Raw genomic sequence first — 21,562 nt, 5'->3', positions numbered from 1 at the left:
TCTTGTTTCTGTGGACATGTCTTTGCTCTGCCTGCAATGTTCCACAGTATGAAAACAGCTCTACTTTTATTCAATTACAAGACTAGGACTGGACCAGAACTACACCATGATTACATTAGCTCTGCTTGACATTTATTCACTTACAGTTCATTTTAAAGCTGAAAAATACCTAGAAAAACAAACATTCTGACTGTGAGCGGGCTCGCCTTTCCACAGATCTGACCTGTGACTTGATCTGGTTTGATCTCCACGAATATAGAAAAGTTTATAAAGCTGTACTGTGAAACATTCCGGGCAAATCAATAACACGTCCTTGGAGAAAAGCATTTGACGGACGCTCCACCAGAAAAGTTACACAATGCACCTTTAAGCTTTTACAAATCAAATCTTCCGTCGTATTGGTTCTGACTGGTTATCCGCGGCGGTTCAGGGCGAGGTTGTGGTTAGATACGACTGGATTCCTGTTATGTTCGGCGTCCCCTCGCAGACGCCGCACGCTCTGTCTCCTCGTGTTATTTTGCACAGTTTAGCTGCGAGTCTTTGGCAGAAGTTCACATTTTCCATGTTTGAACACCACCGCTGGGGCATGTTACCCAGATGTGAGAAGACAACAGGGCAGAGGACACATCCCTGAGGGCCTCCCATTCCTTCAAGGAATTCAAGGCTTTCTTATTGCCAAAGATAAACAACAATTTATGAATTTCCAGCGTTAGTTAGTTACTTAGTTAATAATAATCAGTGTTGGGCAAGTTACTTCAAAACTGTAATCTGTTATTTATTCCTTGTTACTGTCATTTTAAAGTAATTTGTTACATTACAATATTACTGTTGTACTGTTCTCACTGGCCATGTTATTTTTTTTATTCTGATTTAAGTATGTCATTGTGCACTGGGGCGGTTTGCAGCCGAGTGTGAAGCGGCTGGGATGAGGATCAGCTCTTCTACGTCCGAGGTCGTGGTCCTCGAGTGGATAAAGGTGGTTTGTCGTCTTCGGGTGGATGGAGAGTCCCTGCCTCAAGTGGAGGAGTTCAAGTATGTCGGGGTCTTGTTCTCGAGTGAGGGGAGGACGGAGCGTGAGATTGACAGGTGGACAGGTGCGGCGTCTGCAGTGATGCGGTCGCTGTATCGGACCGTTGTGGTGAAGAGGAGCTGAGTCGAAAGGCGAAGCTCTTGATTTAACCGGTCAGTCTTTGTTCCTACTCTCACCTCTGGTCATGAGCTTTGGGTAGTGACCGAAAGGATGAGATCGCGGATACAAGCGCTTGAAATGAATTTCCTCCACAGGGCGTCTGCGCTTCCTTAGAAATAGGGTGAGGAGCTCAGTCACACGGGAGGAGCTCGGAGTAGAGCCGCTGCTCCTCCACGTCGAGAGGAGCAGCTGAGGTGGTTAGAGCATCTGTTCTGGATGCTTCCTGGACGAGGCCCCGGGGAAAACCCAGGACACGCTGGAGGGACTATGGTAAATGGTCACATTTTTCTATAGCGCTTTTTCACCTTCAAGGCACTCAAAGAGCTTTACAACAAGGAACCACTCACCCATTCACACACCAGTGTACGCAGACACTTTGGGCAAGGTGGGTTAAGTGTCTTGCCCAAGGACACAACAGCAGCATTCATCTGTGGAAGCTGGAATCACACCAGCCAACCTGTGGGTCAGTGGATCTGACCGCTCAACCTGTGATGTTTTTTCTTATGTCGAGAGCTGGATTCAAACTGCCAACCTTCAGATCAGTGGGCGAATGTTCTACCAACTGAGCTACGGCCGGGACTACGTCTCTGGGCTGACCTGGGAACGCCTCCGGGTCCCTCTGGAGGAGCTGGACGAAGTGTCTGGGGTGAAGGAAGTCTGGGAGTCCCTGCTTAGACTGCTGCCCCTGCGACCCGGCCCCAGTTAAGCAGAAGAAAATGGATGGATTTAATTATTCCAAAATAAATACTTCGGAATTAAATTATTCTTCTTCGAGTTTACATGGAAATAATAATTCTGGATTGAAGTTTACGTGGCTTTATTTAAATCCACTCAATGTCTGAGGGTGGAGAAGGTTCTGGTTGGACAAACACACAAACGGATTTACATCGACCAAAACAAAACCACACACTCCAGCTGCTACCGGCTTTTTTTATCATCTCGGTTTGTTGTTACGCGTAGGGATGCACACCACTGTTCGCTCACTCACACAAACTGTGGAACAACAGTCCAAACCCAGACTCCTGAACCAGCGGGAGCAGCTCCGGTTCAGGTCGGGCCCAGATCAGTTGTAGCGGGGAGTAGTGTTTGGTGCCTCGGCCTGAGAAGAGCTTTCCCCGGGGAAGAACCAAGAGCGAGAAGGATGGACCAAACAAACGGGATCAACGCTTCTGTCTGGATGTTTTGCGCCACCTCAGTACCAGTCGCAGTCCTCGAGCACGGTCGTCCACACACATTCTCACTTTTACTGGTCTCGCTGGTCCCCGTCTGGACTCAGCACATGGAGGATGGAGACTATGGACCTGTCTGCCCAAGGAGGGGCCACGTGCTACTGTGAGTGCTCCCATGTCTTTGCTACCTTAAATAGTCTTTTAGATACAGCGATCTGAAAGTGGCTCCTTGGAAAACTCTGCTCAAAACAGGTCAGGGGGGAGTCAACAAAATATTCTTGTAATAACAAAACTATAAAGAGTTGGGAGTTAAAATTTGGGACTTTTCCTATTGGGAAGTGTGTGAACCTCCTACAGTTTTTTCAGTCAAATCTTAGGCTACGTTCAGACTGCAGGGCTTAAAGGTTGTATGGAGGATTTTTTTTGTTTCAAATTGTCAATGAAAGTTTAAAATACCATTACAGAGCTGCAGCAGCCTTGTAATTATGATGACCAAAAAAAAAAAAGAATGAAAATTTATCAACTGTGGACGTGTTGAGGTCAGATAAACATCAGCCAATAGAAAACGAGGCTGCCTCTTTATCTATTGGCTGTCAGGTCATCAATTAAACTCCCTATGTTTCTAGTGTAACTGACTCATTGGGATGCGGGGATCACGCGGTTTATGCAGCGGTTCTTAGAGGCTTTTTCAAATTGTAGCTTCCTCACATTTCGCACAAAGTTTGTTGCGATGGCGGACGAGAATCCACGACCAGTTCGCCGCAAAAGAAAGTCGGTTTTTGAGGTCGCTGAAAGAAGAAGAGAAGGGGAAAAGGAGTGAAGACAAACCGAGGTGATTCTTGGAGATTCCTTCCAGCGACTGCGTGAATGAAGCAGACGAAGGGTCTAAAAACTGACGCGTCGGTTGCTAAATTATTTCTAGACGGGTCATTTCAACGCGCACTGGCCATTAAAAAGAAATGTGATTTTTAGAGTAAAGAGGCGGGAGGAGGTGTTTCTACTGAGGCTGTGGAGGAGGAAGGTGGTGTCACGCATGCACAATATTTGTAAAAGAACTGTCGCTGTATTTCTCTTCCCTTAAAAAAATCCTCTATACAACCTTTAAGGCTCAATTTGGATTTTTTTGTGAAATCCGATGTTTTTGTGAGGTCGTTCACATTTCCAGTTAAATGTGACTTGTATGTGACTCCAGTTTGAACATTAAACGGTCCAAAAGTGTCCCACATGTGACACTGGAGACACGACGACGTCAACCGCAGCGAGCGTCTCTGTGTTTACGGAAGTTGTCCAAACATGGACGCAGCATCGAGCACCTGGAGATTTTAAAGTTCCTCTCGTACCGGAGCCAGAACATGAACAACTTACTTGTTTTAAGGAGGAGATTGAAAAGGAGAAGGACGAGGTTTTTGGTCGTGGTGTTTTGTGGTGAGTGGTGATGTGCTTCACTTCAGTGACACGGAGTTCATTAACAATTTTCACCTACTTCAGCGCAGAATAGTGACGTTTGTGTCTTGTTGATAACGTGTAGGTGGATGAATGCACTTTGGCCGTTCACACTGAAGTCACATGTCAAAAGATCAGATATGTATCAGTTTCAGGAGCACATATCCAAGTGTCCTGGGTCACATTTGAAAAAAAATCAGATCTGTGTGGTTCAGACTGTCATTAAAAGATCAGATACAGGAACACAGGGGCCAAAAAATCGGACTTGGGTCACTTCAGGCTGCAGTCTGAACGCAGCCTTTGATCTGATTCCACCTAACAAGGTCACACCTATTTTCTTATTTACAGCTATTTATGTTGCTCTTTACATCTTATTTTAAATCATCATTATTATTGTTGTTGATAGGTTCGGTGTCGCTCTGCACACAACTATTGTCTTATTGTTAAATTTGTCCTCTAGAGGTCAGTGTTTCTCCAAGGCCTCAGACACGTCGAACCATTTGAGACAAAATTGCGACTGAGGTGTCAGTGCTTCATGAGGCTCCATTCGCCCAACACTAGTAAATACACAAATACAAACACTGCACTGAGAAACTCTGTACTACACACAACCCCTCCCCTTTTTACTTTCTTTGTATGTGTTTTAGTTTTATATTTTGTTATGTCTGTCTTGTTCTTGATGTACTGGGTATCCAATCCCTCAAAACTGACAAATTATAAATAATAATAAAAAGAAATCGGACATGGTTGAGCAGGGGCATTCGGAGATTTGCCGTGGAATGACCCATGGTTTAAAACTCACAATTTTTCAAGTTTAGTTAGTTATTTCAAACCTTATCCCCTGAACTAATAATATTATTTTGTGTTTTAGAGGAGCTTTGACTCGAGCAAATACTCACCTTTATAAAGGAGGAAGATGTTTAAAGGCGTCTGCAGAACGAGGTAGATCACGATGACGATAAAACACCACGGTCTCCTCCGAGGGTACCTCTTCGATTCTGAAATACATCCCATAATAACAGTCATCACATCGGACAGGCCCACTGCAAAAGAATACTCCAGCCCTGTCAGCTGTCAATCAAACATCTGCCCCGAGGAGAGGGGGCGGGGCTAAAGTCACAGCGTCCGAGTGACAAGATCAGAACGGACGTGCTCATTTTTAAGGGACTCTGTGTAAGATCTTAAGATGACGAGTTACGAGGTAAATCTGTTCAAATGAAATACAGTTGAGTCAGTGCTAGTGCAGCTTCTGCAGCTCACAGGAGGAACTCTGGAGGTTCTGAGCTTCACACGAGGAATGAACGTGAACTGAGACTGAGACAAACGTGGACGTGTAATCTGTGTATCATTCATTCATTCATTTTTCAAAATAAACCAAAATTAAGAAAAAAACCAGAAGTGTCAAACTCAAATTCACAGAGGCCAAAATAAAAAACTGGAATTATGTTTTGAACCAAACTAAATGTTTATTGAAAAATTTCAACAACATCTGCATGTTTTCTCTTCTTTCAAGATATTTAATGTTAAACCTTTTCTTATTAAAATAAATGTTTAATAAGTTTTGCTTAAACAATGAATCCAGAACAAGCAGAATATAAAATAATAACAACATTTTAAATAAATCATGTCTCTATAGTCGATCTCTGTGCTGCGGCAGCTCTAACACATATTTGATTTGATCTCACGGGCCAAATATAATTATATCACGGGCCGAATTTGGCCCCCAGGCCTGAGTTTGACATGTCTGCTCTAAACTATTCTATTTGTCTCTAAGACCAAAATGAAGCTGATGATGTTTTCGATTTTGTGTTTAAATGAATAATGGAGAAAATGGATAACGACCGATTCCTGTTTCCGTGACTTAAAGTGCGATGCCGGACTGAACCATTTTTGAGTAAAATTAAAGGATTTTAAGTGGCCTTATAGTCCGAAAAATACAGTAAACGTCATACAGTGGAACATTCCAGCCAAAGTAATGACTTCTCCATAAACACAGCGGACCGTCCACCAGAAAAGTTACACTGTGCATCTTTAATAAATTGCATTTTACTTGAATTTTGTTGGGTTTTCTTCTTATTTTGTTTTGTTTTGTTTTTATTCCACCTCTTTCTTTATACTATATTAAAGTGATATTATATTTAAGGTGAAACTAGGTGATTTTCTTTACTGCTGCAGAGCACATGGTTTTCATTTTGTACAGAGCAATGTCGCCCCCTTCTGGTTACTCCTCGTCACTGCCAATTCTCCTCCAATTCTCAAACAAATACAGTTTCATTTTTTGGATCAAACACTTTTCTCCATGGAGATTTTTGGTTTTCGCTTTGTCTGGAATGTTCCACAGTACAACATTAAACCTTTTTATCATCACGGACACCAAATCAGACCAAGTTACAGGTCAGATCTGTGGAGAGGCGACGCCACACACAGTCAGAATGTTGTTTTTCTCGGAATTTTTAAGCTTTAAAACCAACTGTAATTGAATAAATGTCAAGTTACCTGGAAAGTTACACAATGCAGCTTTAATGAATCCTTTTTTTACATTTTATGACTGTATTTTTACTCACAAATGTTCGTTTTCAGAGTCTGTTGGATGGTTGTAAAATGTTGTAAACGCCTAAAAAGTTCAAGTGACATTAATCATTTGGACTTTTTCGTTTTCTCCGTGTTTTTCAGATTCAGGTTATTTCTAATGATGCCAAAAACGTGACCAGGCACATTTTTTGTCAAAGATTTTTGTTTTAAAAAAATATTACTGCGACTTGGAGCCTTTTCTTTGTTCCCCTCAGACGCCAAAGACTTGAAGGTCGATTAACAAAAACAACTTTAAATCATAACAGATTCATATTTTTTATACTTTTTGGGTGTAATCTAAAGATCTATCTCTAATTTAAAATAATATCTAAATAAATAAATAAATAATTAAATAAATAACAATTTAAATGACAGTTTGAAAACTTGGATTTCACAGTATTTGTAGTTTAGTCTTGATGTAGTCCTTTTAGTCTTGGTTTAGTCCTGGTTTAGTCCTGGTTTAGTCTTGGTTTAGTCCTGGTTTAGTCCTGGTTTAGACCTGGTTTAGTCCTGGTTTAGTCCTGGTTTAGACCTGGTTTAGACCCTGGTTTAGTCCTGGTTTAGTCCTGGTTTAGTCCTGGTTTAGTCCTGGTTTAGACCTGGTTTAGACCTGGTTTAGTCCTGGTTTAGTCCTGGTTTAGTCCTGGTTTAGTCCTGGTTTAGACCTGGTTTAGTCCTGTTTAGTCCTGGTTTAGACCTGGTTTAGTCCTGGTTTAGTCCTGGTTTAGTCCTGGTTTAGACCTGGTTAGACCTGGTTTAGTCCTGGTTTTAGTCCTGGTTTAGTCCTGGTTTAGTCCCGGTTTAGACCTGGTTTAGTCCTTTTTAGTCCTGGTTTAGACCTGGTTTAGTCCTGGTTTAGTCCTAGTTTAGTCCTGGCTTAATCCTGGTTCAGTCCTGGTTTAGTCTCGGTTTAGACCTGGTTTAGACCTGGTTTAGACCTAGTTTAGTCCTGGTTTAGTCCTGGTTTAGTCCTGGTTTAGACCTGGTTTAGACCTAGTTTAGTCCTAGTTTAGTCCTGGTTTAGTCCTGGTTTAGTCCTGATCTTGAGTTTGTCAGGTGATGAAAATTCAACATCAAATGTAAATACGTTATATAATTATTTAAATATAAATACTTCATATAAATATTCTTAATCTAACGATTATAAAATATTATTTACTGGACAAATCAATATTATTATTATTATTATTATTATTATTATTATTATTATTATTATTTTCCAAAAAGTAACATGACACTTTTAAGCCACTTCAAGTTCATTTGTGTTTCTTGTTTTGTTCGTAACATTTCATTTTTCTAATTTTTGTGTCGATCTTTAGAAAATACAGGATTTCTCCATTAAATAATGTTCTGACCTCAGTTCAAATCATAAATCAGACGGGTTTTTTGTGTGTGTTTTTTCTTGCACTGAGCAGTTTGTGGAAGAACCTCTTTGTACTTTTACTTAATTTTATTTCGAAATCACTTCTGACTTTTCACAGATTTGGCTGCTCTGCCCACTTCTGCAAACTTCACCAAAACACAATACTGAAAAAAAAAAAACTCTCAGCTTCATTTTCTATCATTAGTCGAACACGGAGACCAAACCAGACCGAGTTACAGGTCAGATCTGTGGAGAGGCGACGCTGCTCACAACAGAATGTTTGTTTTTCTAACTATTTTTCAGCTCTAAAATAAACTGTAATTGAATAAATGTAAAGAGATGTTTAAAGTCACACTGTGGAACATTCAGTCCTGGTTTAGACCTGGTTTAGTCCTGGTTCAGTCCTGGTTTAGACCGGGTTTAGTCCTGGTTTAGTCCTGGTTCAGTCCTGGTTTAGACCTGGTTTAGTCCTGGTTTAGACCTGGTTTAGATCTGGTTTAGTCCTGGTTTAGTCCTGGTTTAGTCCTGGTTTAGACCTGGTTTAGTCCTGGTTTAGACCTGGTTTAGTCCTGGTTTAGACCTGGTTTAGTCTTGGTTTAGACCTGGTTTAGTCCAGTTTTAGACCTGGTTTAGTCCTGGATTTAGTCCTGGTTTAGTCCTGGTTCAGTCCTGGTTTAGTCCTGATTTAGTCCTGGTTTAGTACTAGTTTAGTCCAGGTTTAGACCTGGTTTAGTCCAGGTTTAGTCCTAGTCCTGGTTCAGTCCTGGTTCAGTCCTGGTTTAGTCCTGGTTTAGTCCTGGTTTAGTCCTGGTTTAGTCCTGGTTTAGTCCTGGTTTAGTCCTGGTTTAGACCTGGTTTAGTCCTGGTTTAGTCCTGGTTTAGTCCTGGTTTAGTCCTGGTTTAGTTCCTGGTTTAGTCCTGGTTTAGTCCTGGTTAGTCCTGGTTTAGTCCTGGTTTAGACCTGGTTTAGTCCAGGTTTAGTCCTAGTCCTGGTTCAGTCCTGGTTCAGTCCTGGTTTAGTCCTGGTTTAGTCCTGGTTTAGTCCTGGTTCAGTCCTGGTTCAGTCCTGGTTTAGTCCTGGTTTAGTCCTGGTTTAGTCCTGGTTTAGTCCTGGTTTAGTCCTGGTTTAGTCCTGGTTTAGTCCTGGTTTAGACCTGGTTTAGTCCTAGTCTTGTACAGCCCCCCATCCAAAAAGTTCCACACCTTTAAATCTTATTATCGAGTGAAAAAGAAAGAAAAACATAAACACCAACGACCCTGCGACCCTCTGAAAAGTTTCATGTTATAGTTGTTGTGGTCGTCATGGAGACGGGTGTCGTACTCACCCTCGTGCTCGAAGCTGTAGAGCTCGGAGCTGCTCACGGACATTCCAAACAGAGGGTTATGATGAGTGTGAGACATGTCCTCTGTGTCCACACCACTGTCCATATGTCCCTGAGTGTGTCTCCGTGTGTCTGTGTGTGTGTGTGTGTGTGTGTGTGTCTCTGTGTGTGTGTGTGTCTCCGAGTGTTTCTGTGTGTGTGTGAATGTCTCTGAGTGTCTGTGTGTCTCTGAGTGTCTGTGTGTCTCTGAGTGTCTGTGTGTCTGAGTGTCTGTGTGTCTCTGAGTGTCTGTGTGTCTCTGAGTGTCTGTGTGTCTCTGAGTGTCTGTGTGTCTCTGAGTGTCTGTGTGTCTCTGAGTGTCTGTGTGTCTCTGAGTGTCTGTGTGTCTTTGTGTCCAAATGTCCAACGCACCAGTGTATTTATGTGTCCTTCTGAACACTGTCCCCTCCCACTGATGACACAGAGAGAGAGAGAGAGAGAGAGGAGAAGGAGGGAGGGAGGAGGAGAGAAAGAAGGGAGAGAGCAGAAGAGAGGGAGGGAGGAGAGAAGACACGGTGGCTGAGTGGTTAGCACTCATGCCTCACAGCAAGAAGGTTCCGGGTTTGATCCCCGGTCGCCAGGGTCTTTCTGTGTGGACTTTGCATGTTTCTCCTCGTGTCTGGATGGGTTTCCCCCATCAACCCAAAACATGTTACTGTTCTCCAGGAACAGTTGATAGTCAAGGTCAGTTAAACTTCATCAGTCAGTGAGACAGAGACAAAGTCTGATCCCGTCAGCTCGCAGAAGCTCAGCAGGACTGGGCCTGGTTAGTACTTGTATTTGATGGAGACACTGGGAAAATCAGGAGCCACAAGGAGACACCAGTCACAAAACTGTGACTGTTGTGTCCTTGTGCCCCACTTGACCCAGATTGGCAGCCTTGCTTCTGTCAGTCTGCCCCAGGGCAGCTGTGGCTACAATAATAGTTTACCCCCACCGGGTCTGGAGTGAATGAATAATGCTGAATAATGATCTGTAAAGCGTCTTTGAGTGTCCAAAAAAGTGCTATATAAAACTGATGCATTATTATTATTATTATTATTATTATTATTATTATTATTATTATTATTATTATTATTATTATTAAAAGGGAGAGTGATGGAGAAAGGAAGAGAGGGAGAAAGAGAGAGAAAGAGGGGGAGGGTGTTTGTCCTGTTGCATCATGGGTCTGTTTGTTCATCTGTCAGCGCACTGTAAAAAAAAATAAAAATCTGTGAATGGGCATAGTTAGAGCAAAAACCGGCCTCCTGAGAGTCCTGGTTTAGTTCAGGTTTAGTCCTGGTTTAGTCCTGGTTAAGTCCAGGTTTAATCCTGGTTTAGTCCGGGTTTAGTTCAGGTTTAGTCCTGGTTTAGTCCTGGTTAGTCAGGGTTTAAGTCCTGGTTTAGTCCTTTAGTTCAGGTTTAGTCCTGGTTTAGTCCTGGTTAAGTCCAGGTTTAATCCTGGTTTAGTCCGGGTTTAGTTCAGGTTTAGTCCTGGTTTAGTCCTGGTTAAGTCCAGGTTTAATCCTGGTTTAGTCCGGGTTTAGTTCAGGTTTAGTCCTGGTTTAGTCCTGGTTAAGTCCAGGTTTAATCCTGGTTTAGTCCGGGTTTAGTTCAGGTTTAGTCCTGGTTTAGTCCTGGTTAAGTCCAGGTTTAGGTTTAGTCCGGTTTAGTTCAGGTTTAGTCCTGTTTAGTCCTGGTTTCCAGTTTAATCCTGGTTAGTCCGGGTTTAGTTCAGGTTTAGTCCTGGTTTAGTCCTGGTTAAGTCCAGGTTTAATCCTGGTTTAGTCCGGGTTTAGTTCAGGTTTAGTCCTGGTTTAGTCCTGTTTTTAGTCCAGTTTAGGTTTAGTCTGGTTTAGTCAGGTGTTTAGTCTGGTTAGGTTTAATACTGGTTTAGTCTGGGTTTAGTCCAGGATTAGTCCTGGTTTAGTCCTGGTTAAATCCAGGTTAAGTCCTGGTTTAGTCCACGTTTAGTCCAGGTTTAGTCCTGGTTTAGTCCTGGTTCAGTCCCGGTTCAGTCCTGGTTTAGTCCTGGTTCGGTCCTGGTTTAGTCCTGGTTTAGTCCTGGTTCGGTCCTGCTTTAGTTCTGGTTTAGTCCTGGTTCGGTCCTGGTTTAGTTCTGGTTTAGTCCTGGTTCGGTCCTGGTTTAGTCCTGGTTTAGTCCTGGTTCGGTCCTGGTTCAGTCCTGGTTTAGTCCTGGTTCAGTCCCGGTTCAGTCCTGGTTTAGTCCTGGTTTAGTTCAGGTTCAGTCCTGGTTCAGACCTGGTTCAGACCTGGTTCAGACCTGGTTCAGACCTGGTTTAGTTCTGGTTTAGTCCTGGTTCGGTCCTGGTTTAGTTCTGGTTTAGTCCTGGTTTGGTCCTGGTTTAGTCCTGGTTTAGTCTGGTTTAGTCCTGGTTCAGTCCTGGTTCAGACATGGTTCAGACCTGGTTCAGACCTGGTTCAGACCTGGTTTAGTTCTGGTTTGGTCCTGGTTCGGTCCTGGTTTAGTTCTGGTTTAGTCCTGGTTCAGTTCCAGTTCGGTCCTGGTTTAGTCCTGGTTCAGACCTGGTTTAGTTCTGGTTTAGTCCTGGTTCAGACCTGGTTCAGACCTGGTTTAGTTCTGGTTTAGTCCCAGTTCGGTCCTGGTTTAGTTCTGGTTTAGTCCTGGTTCAGTTCCAGTTCGGTCCTGGTTTAGTCCTGGTTCAGACCTGGTTTAGTTCTGGTTTAGTCCTGGTTCAGACCTGGTTCAGACCTGGTTTAGTTCTGGTTTGGTCCTGGTTTAGTCCTGGTTCAGTCCTGGTTCAGTCCTGGTTCAGACCTGGTTCAGACCTGGTTCAGACCTGGTTCAGACCTGGTTTAGTTCTGGTTTAGTCCTGGTTTAGTCCTGGTTTAGTTCCTGGTTTAGTCCTGGTTCAGAGTCCTGGTTTAGTTCTGGTTCAGACCTGGTTCAGACCTGGTTCAGACCTGGTTCAGACCTGGTTTAGTTCTGGTTTAGTCCCCTCCTGCTGGCACCCAGACTCTATTCTAAATCGAGACTGAAACGTTTGTGTTGAGCTGCTGATGAATGAAAACTTTTTATTTTGCACTTTTCTCTTTTTCTCTTTGAATTTTATGACGATCATTTATCGTTTTGTTTTTCATTTATTTTGACTTTAATGTTTTTTCTTATTCTGTAAAACACTTCGAATTATTTTGTGAATGAACTGTGCAACAAATAAACTTCCTTTGTCTAAAAATATAATACAATAATACTATGCACTAAAATTCCAGTAAATCCTAATAATCTGATTTAATGTGATTTGTGTGTATGAATAAATATTTTTTAGAGAGCGTGTGGTCGGTTTCATAACTCGCTCTTACAGTCAGCTTCCCTCTGCAGCGACGCTTTTGTCCTCATCTGCTCAGGACTTCCTTCCTCCGTAAAACTGTGTCACCCGAAAAAAGAGCAGAAAAAAACAAACCAAATGTAGAGTTCTTCAAGGTTGTATGGAGGATTTTTTTTAGTTTCAAACTGTCAGTGAAAGATTAAAATACCATTACAGAGACGCAGCAGCTTTGTAATTATGACGAACAAAAAAAAAAAGAATGAAAATCTATCAACTGTGGACGTGTTGAGGCCAGATAAACGTCAGCCAATAGAAAACGAGGCTCCCTCATTTTCTATTGGCTGTTAGGTTGTCAATCAAACTCCCTAGTGTAACTGACTCGTCGGAGCGCGGGGATTACGTGGTTTACGCTGCGGTTCTTAGAGGCTTTTTCGAACTGTCGCTTCCTCGCATTTCGCACAAAGTTTGTCGCGACGGCGGACGAGAATCCACGACCGGTTCGCCGCAAAAGAAAGTCGTTTTTTGAGGTCGCCGAAAGAAGAAGAGAAGAAGGGGAAAAGGAACGAAGCCAAACTGAGGTGATTCTTGGAGATCTCGTCCAGCGATGGCGCGACCGAAGCGGACGAAGGGTCTAAAAACTGACACGTCGGTCGCTGAATTACTTCTAGACAGGAAACTTCAACAGTGATTCTGAACGCGCACAAGGACTGTCGCTGTATTTCTCTTCCCTTAAAAAAATCCTCTATACAACCTTTAAATATTTGATCTGCTGCTGTGAGTCGCTCTCTCAGTCGTTCTCGTAATAACTCGTGATCACGTGATGCACATGAGGTTTAAGCAAAGCACGGGCAGCGGGCGGGTGGGCGCGGGGGTGTGTGTCAGGGGGGCAAAGGGGGCATCAGTCAGTTGGGCACGGGGGAGTCAGTTGGGTGGGCATGGAGACGGCATTCGGGTGGGCACGAAGTCGGCAGTGGGGCGGGCAAGTGGGCGTCTGTCGGGCACGGGGGCTTCAGTCGGGCGAGCAAGGGTGTGTGTGTCAGGGGGCATGGGGGTGTCAGTGGAGCGGGCATGGGGGCATCTGTCGGGCACGGGGGCTTCAGTCGGGCGAGCAAGGGTGTGTGTGTCAGGGGGCATGGGGGTGTCAGTGGAGCGGGCACGGGAGACTCAGTCAGGCGGGTACGCGGGCGACAGTCGGGCAGGCGTGGGGCTGTGTGTCAGGGGAAAACGGTGGGGTCAGTTGGGTGGGCACGGGGGCATCGGTCGGGCGGGCACGGGGGTGTCAGTCAGGTGGGCACGGGGGTGTGTGTCAGGAGGGCATGTGGGTGTGTGTCAGTTGAGCACTGGGGTGTCAGTCGGACGGGCGAGGGAGAGTCAGTCGGGCGGGCATGGGGGCATCAGTCAGTTGAGCACGGGGGAGTCAGTTGGGTGGGCATGGAGGCAGCAGTCAGGCGGCACAAGGGCTTCAGTCGGGCGAGCAAGGGTGTGTGTGTGTCATGGGGGCATGGGGGTGTGTGTCAGGCGGGCACAAGGATGTCAGCCGAGTGGGCACGGGAGGCTCAGTCAGGTGGGTACACGGGCGTCAGTCGGGCAGGCATGGCAGTGTGTGTCAGGGGAAAACGGTGGGGTCAGTTGGGTGGGCATGGAGGCAGCAGTCGGGCGGGCAGAGGGCGTCTGTCGGGCACAAGGGCAACAGTCGGGCACAAGGGCGACAGTCGGGCACAAGGGCGTCAGTGTGGTATTCGGTTGTGTTTGCACGCCGTCTGACTCGACTGCGACGACCTGGTGCATCCAGAATCTGACAGAGGTGATTTCAGATCCTTCTCTGGTCACTGAAAGTCTCTCTGCAGATTCTCCACATTTGTTGGGAGCCTCCTGTAAGTTTAATCGAGCTTCCAGAGGAACTTGAAGGTCCAACACATGGAAATGATCCGACATGTTTGTTTCTGTGTCCTGTATGTTTGTGACGTAAACGTGTACTCGACCTGAGCAGATCTGACCAGAGTTTTGCGTCTTGGGCAGTGTAGACAGAAACACTACAGCGGAGAGTAATTCAACTTTTCCACTCCGGAGGTGGTTTCACATTTTTGCGTTTTTAAGCCCCAAAAACGCCGTCACCGTTTAAACAAAAGGCACTTCCGATAAAATATTTTGTCGTTTTTACCTGCAGGCCCCATATCTCCTACTGCACAGGTGGAGAACTTGATTGAGATCATCAAATTCTGGATGCACCAGGTCATCGCGATCGAGTCAGACGGATCTGGACGAGACCCGGAGAACCAGTCGATGGTGGAACGACTTTGTGGAAGGAGGAGCTGATGAAAATGCGTGACATGAAAACTTCAGTATGTCCAAAGACGCCGTTGTTGTTACAAAGACACACAATTCAAATTCCACACACTTTTGCGTCACCGTCTGCACGCAGATTTCCTCCCGAAAACACTCGTCTAAATGTGGAATAAAAAGTGAAGACACGATGCCACTTTTGTGTCTTTTGTTCAGACCACAGGTGTCAAACATGCGGCCCGGGGGCCAGATCCGGCCCTCCAAGACCTTTAATCTGGCCCTCGGCTGATTTTCTACTCAAATATTTTAATGATATTTTCTGTTAAAATCTTGTTAATTTTCTGTGGTGTTTATCACAGCAGCGTCTCCAGCGTCTCTGTACGTGGCCCCTCCCACCAGAGCAGCACAAATGAAGACTTGTCTCTTTCCAAACGCTCTTAAAGGACGATCGTTTTGACTGTTGACCGTGACACCCTCATCAGAAAAATGTCCAACAGGAGAAAAGTGGAGCTGAGTGCAGGATTTTACAACAAAAATGGACTTATTCCTATTGTGTTGAAATTTAAATTTTTCTTACAGTTTCTGGTTATTTATAATATTATAATATTTTGTAAAAGAGTTCATCAATTAAAAAAGATTTCTGTAATAGATTTGTGTTTCTCTGCACAAATATTTGAACTTATTGTTATTTTTGGGGTTTATATGACATGAGTTTTCTGATCCGGACACTTTGGGATCAAAGTAGGTTGGATACAATCCGTGTATCATTCATTCATTCATTTTTCAATATAAAACCAAAAATAAGAAAACGAAAAAACAACAGTTTTCTTCGCTATTTGTCTCGATTCGTTTTTTCAGTTTTCGATTTTGTGTTTAAATGAAGAATGGAAAAAACGGATAACGGCCGTTTCCCGTTTATGTGACTTCCGTGACTGCCATGCCGAACTTTTGCACCGCGTACGGACTGAACCAGGACTGATCCAGGTCCGAGACCAGAGCGGGACCAGACCGGGACCAGAGCGGGACTGGGGCGGACTCCAAGCTTTGACTCTGAGCCTCCGCGGGGTCCAAGCCTCAGCTTCGAGCTCCGGCCCTGCCGTGGGCTCTGAGCCTCCGATCTGGTCTCGGTCTTGTCTCGGTCTGGTCCCAGTCTCAGTAGCGCTCTGGTCCCGGTCTGATCCCGGACCTGGTCCATTTGAACCAAAAGCTCTTAGTTCGGTTCGTTTTCGTTGGCGTGAAAGCGTCAGTCGGATGCTTTGCTCCACCTCGGAACCGGGACTAACCGCGGTTCTGGAGCAGCCCGTCCGGACCTGTAGTCCACAGAACATTCTCACTTTCCCCGCACGGAACCAGCGCGAAGACGATGACACGGAACCACTCGGACCACTGGTCTTGGACTCAGTTCCGCTCTGATCCCGCTCTGGTCTCGGACCTGGATCAGTCCTGGTTCACTCCGTACGTGGTGCAAAAGTTCGGCATCGCAGTCACGGGAAATCCGTTTTTTCCATTCTTCATTTAAACACAAAATCGAAAACTGAAAAAACGAATCATTATCCGGTTTTTCATTTTGGTTTTGGAGACAAATAACGAAGAAAACGGTTGTTTTTTCGTTTTCTTATTTTTGGTTTTATATTGAAAAACGAATGAACGAATGACACACGGATTGGATACGACCCCCGGACCAAAATGAGTTTGACACCCCTGATTTAGACTGTCATCATATAAACAACATATAACCTTAGCAATAAAATTTGAAACTGGGACTTTTGACCATCGATCTGTTTACAGCACATGTGGCAGAAGATCATTCAGAGGAAACACTTGGAGAGAATGAGCCATTTCGTCACTTACAAAATCTACTGCAAAAGTTGGTCCAAAGTAAAAGTCAAACGTTTTAAAGGAGCTGTATCCTGCGTTCTACAAAACGAACCTTTGTATCCAGAGTCTTAAAGGCCCATACAGTCCTGGAACTGCAAGTCTCTAGTGAGCAAAAGGTAACATGAGATTTACCACTTGATGACATCACAAGGTGGAACAGAGCATTTCGAGCTTTGGAGATGAATCAATAACCGCGTGAATGAAGCAAAACACAAGTCCGGGTTTGTTTTTGAGGAGGTAATAAAGTTCAACATGGCTAAACGCTCGATCCATAAGACGCACTGTCGATTTTTTGAGAGAATTAAAGGACTGTAAGTGTTTTTTTCTGAACTTTTTTTCCTGTAAATGATGGAAAACTATGATCCATCTTGACCGCAGGTGTCATCCTCCACAGAGATAGTTTCAGTTCCATGTGTTTGAGGAAACAGTGACGCACCAAAGAGGATCACACATGCCGATGGTCGATATTTTACACCAATCACACGAGTTTTTATCATGTTTTAGACTTTTCTCTGCTTCTCCATTTAAATGAATGAAATTGGAAGTGTCACCCACCGCAGCAGCAGCTGTCAGTGTTCACATCAGCTTCAGAAGAATTTAAACAGTTGAGGTAAATCAGGGCGAAACTAAAACTAAACCAGAACTAAACCAGGACTAAACAAGGGTTAAAACAGAACTAACCCAAGACTAAACCAGAATTAAACCAGAAATAAACCAGGACTAAAACAGAACTAAACTAGAACAAAGCCAGGGTTAAACCAGGACTAAACCAGGGTTAAACTGGGGCCAAAGGACTAATCATGGACTGAACCAAGACTAAACCAGAACTAAACTAGAACTAAACTGGGGTTAGAACACAACTAACCCAAGACTAAACAAGAATTAAACGAGAACTAAACCAGGATTAAACCAGGATGAAAACAGAACTAACTCAAGACTAAACAAGAATTAAACCAGAATTATACCAGAATGTAACCAGGACTAAACCAGAACTAAACTAGAACTAAACTGGGGTTAGAACAGAACTAACCCAAGACTAAACCAGAATTAAACGCGAAATAAACCAGGGCTAAACTGGGGCCAGAGGACTAATCACGGGCTTAAACAGGATTAAACCAGAACTGAACTAGAACTAAACCAGGACTAAACAACGGTTATAACAGGACTAAACCAAGGCTAAACCAGAACTAAAACCAGGACTAAACCAGGACTAAAGCAGAACTTAACCAGGTTTAAAATAGGACTAAACCAGGACTAAAACCAGAACTAAAACCAGGACTAAACCAGGACTAAACCAGCCCAGTGGTTCATGTAAATACTATTGTCCATTGTCGTCGGTGCTGAGTTCACTAAAGCTCCACACAGGGTCACAGGTTCAGTTCCCCAGGTCTGTGCAGAGTTCACATCCTGCAGCTGAGGTGGAGATGGGCCAATGTGGACCTGACTGCTCCTCAGGACCTGACTGCTCCTCATGACCTGACTGCTCCTCAGGACCTGACTGCTCCTCAGGACCTGACTGCTCCTCAGGACCTGACTGCTCCTCAGACTGCTCCTCATGACCTGACTGCTCCTCAGGACCTGACTGCTCCTCATGACCTGACTGTTCCTCAGGACATGACCCAGCAGCAGTTAAGTTCGGGTCAAATGCAGAGGTCACATTTATTTAAAACAGAGAAATATTTGACCCTGATGCTGCACATTTTTGACTTTATCTTGTGTAAGTGTCACATGACGTCCCAGTGTGTTTCACCGGTTCCTCTTTCGATTTTTTTTTCGTTACATTTTTCCGCCTCATTCACAGGAATTGAAAGTTATTTGAAAGATCCAGGAAAACGAAACATTTGAAAAACACTCACAACACCCAAAACAAATAAAACACCCAAAACACTCAAACAAAACAAACACCCAAAACAAACACCCAAAAAACACTCAAACAAACACCAAAACAACACCCAAAACAAACAAAACAAACACCCAAAACAACAAAACAAACACCCAAAACACCCAAAACAAACAAAACAAACACCCGAAACAAACACCCAAAACAAACAAAACAAACCCAAAAACACCCAAAACAAACAAAACAAACACCCGAAACAAACACCCAAAAACACCCAAAACAAACAAAACAAAACAAAAACAAACACCCAAACACCCAAACAAACAAACAAACACAAACAAACACCCAAAACACCCAAAACACCCAAAACAAACAAAACAAACACCCAAAACAAACAAAACAAACAAACCCAAAAACACTCAAAACAAACACCCAAAACAAACACAAACAAACACCCAAAACACTCAAAACAAAACAAAACAAACACCAAAACAAACACCCAAAACATCCAAAACACTCAAAACGTGTTATCATTAATACTACTGACGAACCTTAAGAGTACAGACCTCTGCACCAGAGCAACAGAGGCCCCAGAGACAGTCCAGAGGCCCCAGAGACACTCCAGAGGCCCCAGAGACAGTCCAGAGGCCCAGAGACAGTCCAGAGGCCCCAGAAACAGTCCAGAGGCCCAGAACACCCAGAGGCCCCAGAGACACTCCAGAGGCCCCAGTCCAGAGGCCCCAGAAACAGTCCAGAGGCCCAGAACACTCCAGAGGCCCCAGAGACACTCCAGAGGCCCCAGAAACAGTCCAGAGGCCCCAGAAACAGTCCAGAGGCCCAGAAACAGTCCAGAGGCCCAGAGACAGTCCAGAGGCCCCAGACACCCAGAGGCCCAGAGACACTCCAGAGGCCCCACACTCCAGAGGCCCCAGAGACACTCCAGAGGCCCCAGAACAGTCCAGAGGCCCAGAGACACTCCAGAGGCCCCAGAACACTCCAGAGGCCCAGAGACACTCCAGAGGCCCCAGAGACACTCCAGAGGCCCCAGAGACAGTCCAGAGCCCCAGAAACAGTCCAGAGGCCCAGAGACACTCCAGAGGCCCCAGACACTCCAGAGGCCCAGAAACAGTCCAGAGGCCCCAGAGACACTCCAGAGGCCCCAGAACAGTCCAGAGGCCCAGAGACACGAGGCCCCAGAACACTCCAGAGCCCAGAAACCCCAGAGAGACAGTCCAGAGGCCAGAGACACTCCAGAGGCCCCACTCCAGAGGCCCCAGAGACAGTCCAGAGGCCCCAGAAACAGTCCAGAGGCCCCAGAAACAGTCCAGAGGCCCCAGAGCACTCCAGAGGCCCAGAGACACTCCAGAGGCCCCAGAGACACTCCAGAGGCCCAGAGAACAGTCAGAGGCCCAGAGACACTCCAGAGGCCAGAGACACTCCAGAGGCCCCAGAAACAGTCCAGAGGCCCAGAGACACTCCAGAGGCCCCAGAAACAGTCAGAGGCCCAGAGACACTCCAGAGGCCCCAGAGACAGTCCAGAGGCCCAGAGACACTCCAGAGCCCCAGACCTCCAGAGGCCCCAGACAGAGACACTCCAGAGGCCCCAGAGACAGTCCAGAGGCCCAGAGACACTCCAGAGGCCCCAGAAACATCCAGAGCCCACTCCAGAGGCCCCAGAAACACTCCAGAGGCCCAGAGACACTCCAGAGGCCCAGAGACACTCCAGAGGCCCCAGAACAGTCCAGAGGCCCCAGAAACAGTCCAGAGGCCCCAGAGACACTCCAGAGGCCCCAGAGACACTCCAGAGGCCCCAGAAACAGTCCAGAGGCCCCAGAAACACTCCAGAGGCCCCAGAGACACTCCAGAGGCCCTAGAGACACTCCAGAGGCCCCAGAAACAGTCCAGAGCCCCAGAAACACTCCAGAGGACCAGAGGCCCCAGAGACATCAGAGACTCCAGAGGCCCCAGAAACAGTCCAGAGGCCCCAGATCCAGAAGAAAGACCCCAGAAACAGTCCAGAGGCCCCAGAGGCCCAGAGACACTCCAGAGGCCCACCAGAGGCCCCAGAAACACTCCAGAGGCCCCAGAAAACAGTCCAGAGGCCCAGAGACACTCCAGAGGCCCAGAACTTCAGAGGAGAACATCCAGATATCCAGAGGCCCCAGACACTCCAGAGGCCCAGAGACAGTCCAGAGGCCCCAGAAACTCCAGATTCCAGAGGCCCCAGATGTTTCCAGAGGCCCCAGAAACTTTTGCATCACAATGGGAAAATTATGTTTTTTTTTTTTTTTTTACAAATATAATATAATAATATAATAATTTCTGTGTTTTTAGTAAAATCTCAAATATAATGATCTTAAGAAGTTGCTCGGTGTGTTTCATCAGATCCCTGAAAACAGAAGAGACGTTATATTAAATGCAGATGTAATGCTGCATTTGGCCACTAGATGGAGCTGTGGTGTTACTGAAGAGAGGCTCATTGAAGCATTTTTACACCTCTGCACATTAGACTGAAATAAATCGTGACAAAAAAGCTGTTTATGTGTTTAGAATATTTTATTATTCACTGTTTAGTCCATTTGTCATTTTTCTTAAAACCAAAAATCAGACTGAGATAAAAGCGTGTTGTTTTTTTTTCATTTGGGATGTTTCATTGCAGTAAAAAAACATTAAAAAAACATACATCCTGACTGTGGACGGGCTCGCATCTCCACAAACCCGACTCTTATCTGGCCCGGCCTCCTGCAGTGTTGTTCATTTGGCTCGTCCTAAAAATTATTTTAGGATTATTATTATATTGTTTTATTTTGTTGGCTGTTTTGGGTTATTTTCACAGAGTTGGGTCATTTTAGACTCTGTGTTTAACCTGATTCACTGGGTCGTTTGAGACGTTTTGACCCAGAATCCTGAGCAGACTGGAAAAAAGTGAGAAAATGTCTGTCATTATGTTAGATTTGAAACGACCCAACTTGTTGATCCAGCGTTTGGGTGAAGAAAAACAACCAACCTCTGTGAAAATAACCGAAAAAATGACCCAGATCAGCAAAATAATGACAGTTTAAGTCCATTAAACTGATTTTAAAGACATCAAGAGCGTAGGTTTGCACTGTGACGGTGGGGACGCGTCACAACCAATATTTGGGCAAAACTAAATAATCCCCACCAATATTTATTTTAA

The 21,562-nt window shown here is 44.9% G+C and overlaps 1 protein-coding gene across 1 annotated transcript in view; it reads right to left on the bottom strand.

Moving 5' to 3' along the window:
* marco (macrophage receptor with collagenous structure) overlaps positions 1-9,445 on the bottom strand; it is a 56,479-nt gene extending 47,034 nt beyond the window's left edge. Inside the window, exons 1-2 of the mRNA XM_020940862.2 lie at positions 9,061-9,445; positions 4,701-4,799 (exon numbers count right to left, since the gene is read on the bottom strand). Coding sequence (XP_020796521.2) covers positions 4,701-4,799; positions 9,061-9,163 — 202 coding nt within the window. The 5' untranslated portion in view covers positions 9,164-9,445. The remainder of the gene's footprint in view (positions 1-4,700; positions 4,800-9,060) is intronic.
* Between the last annotated feature and the right edge of the window lie 12,117 nt (positions 9,446-21,562).

Source organism: Boleophthalmus pectinirostris, unplaced genomic scaffold, assembly GCF_026225935.1.
Source record: "Boleophthalmus pectinirostris isolate CB_2022bp ecotype Guang Dong unplaced genomic scaffold, ASM2622593v1 HiC_scaffold_1, whole genome shotgun sequence".
NCBI lineage: Eukaryota > Metazoa > Chordata > Actinopteri > Gobiiformes > Gobiidae > Boleophthalmus > Boleophthalmus pectinirostris.
This window is presented reverse-complemented; position numbering and strand designations above follow the sequence as displayed.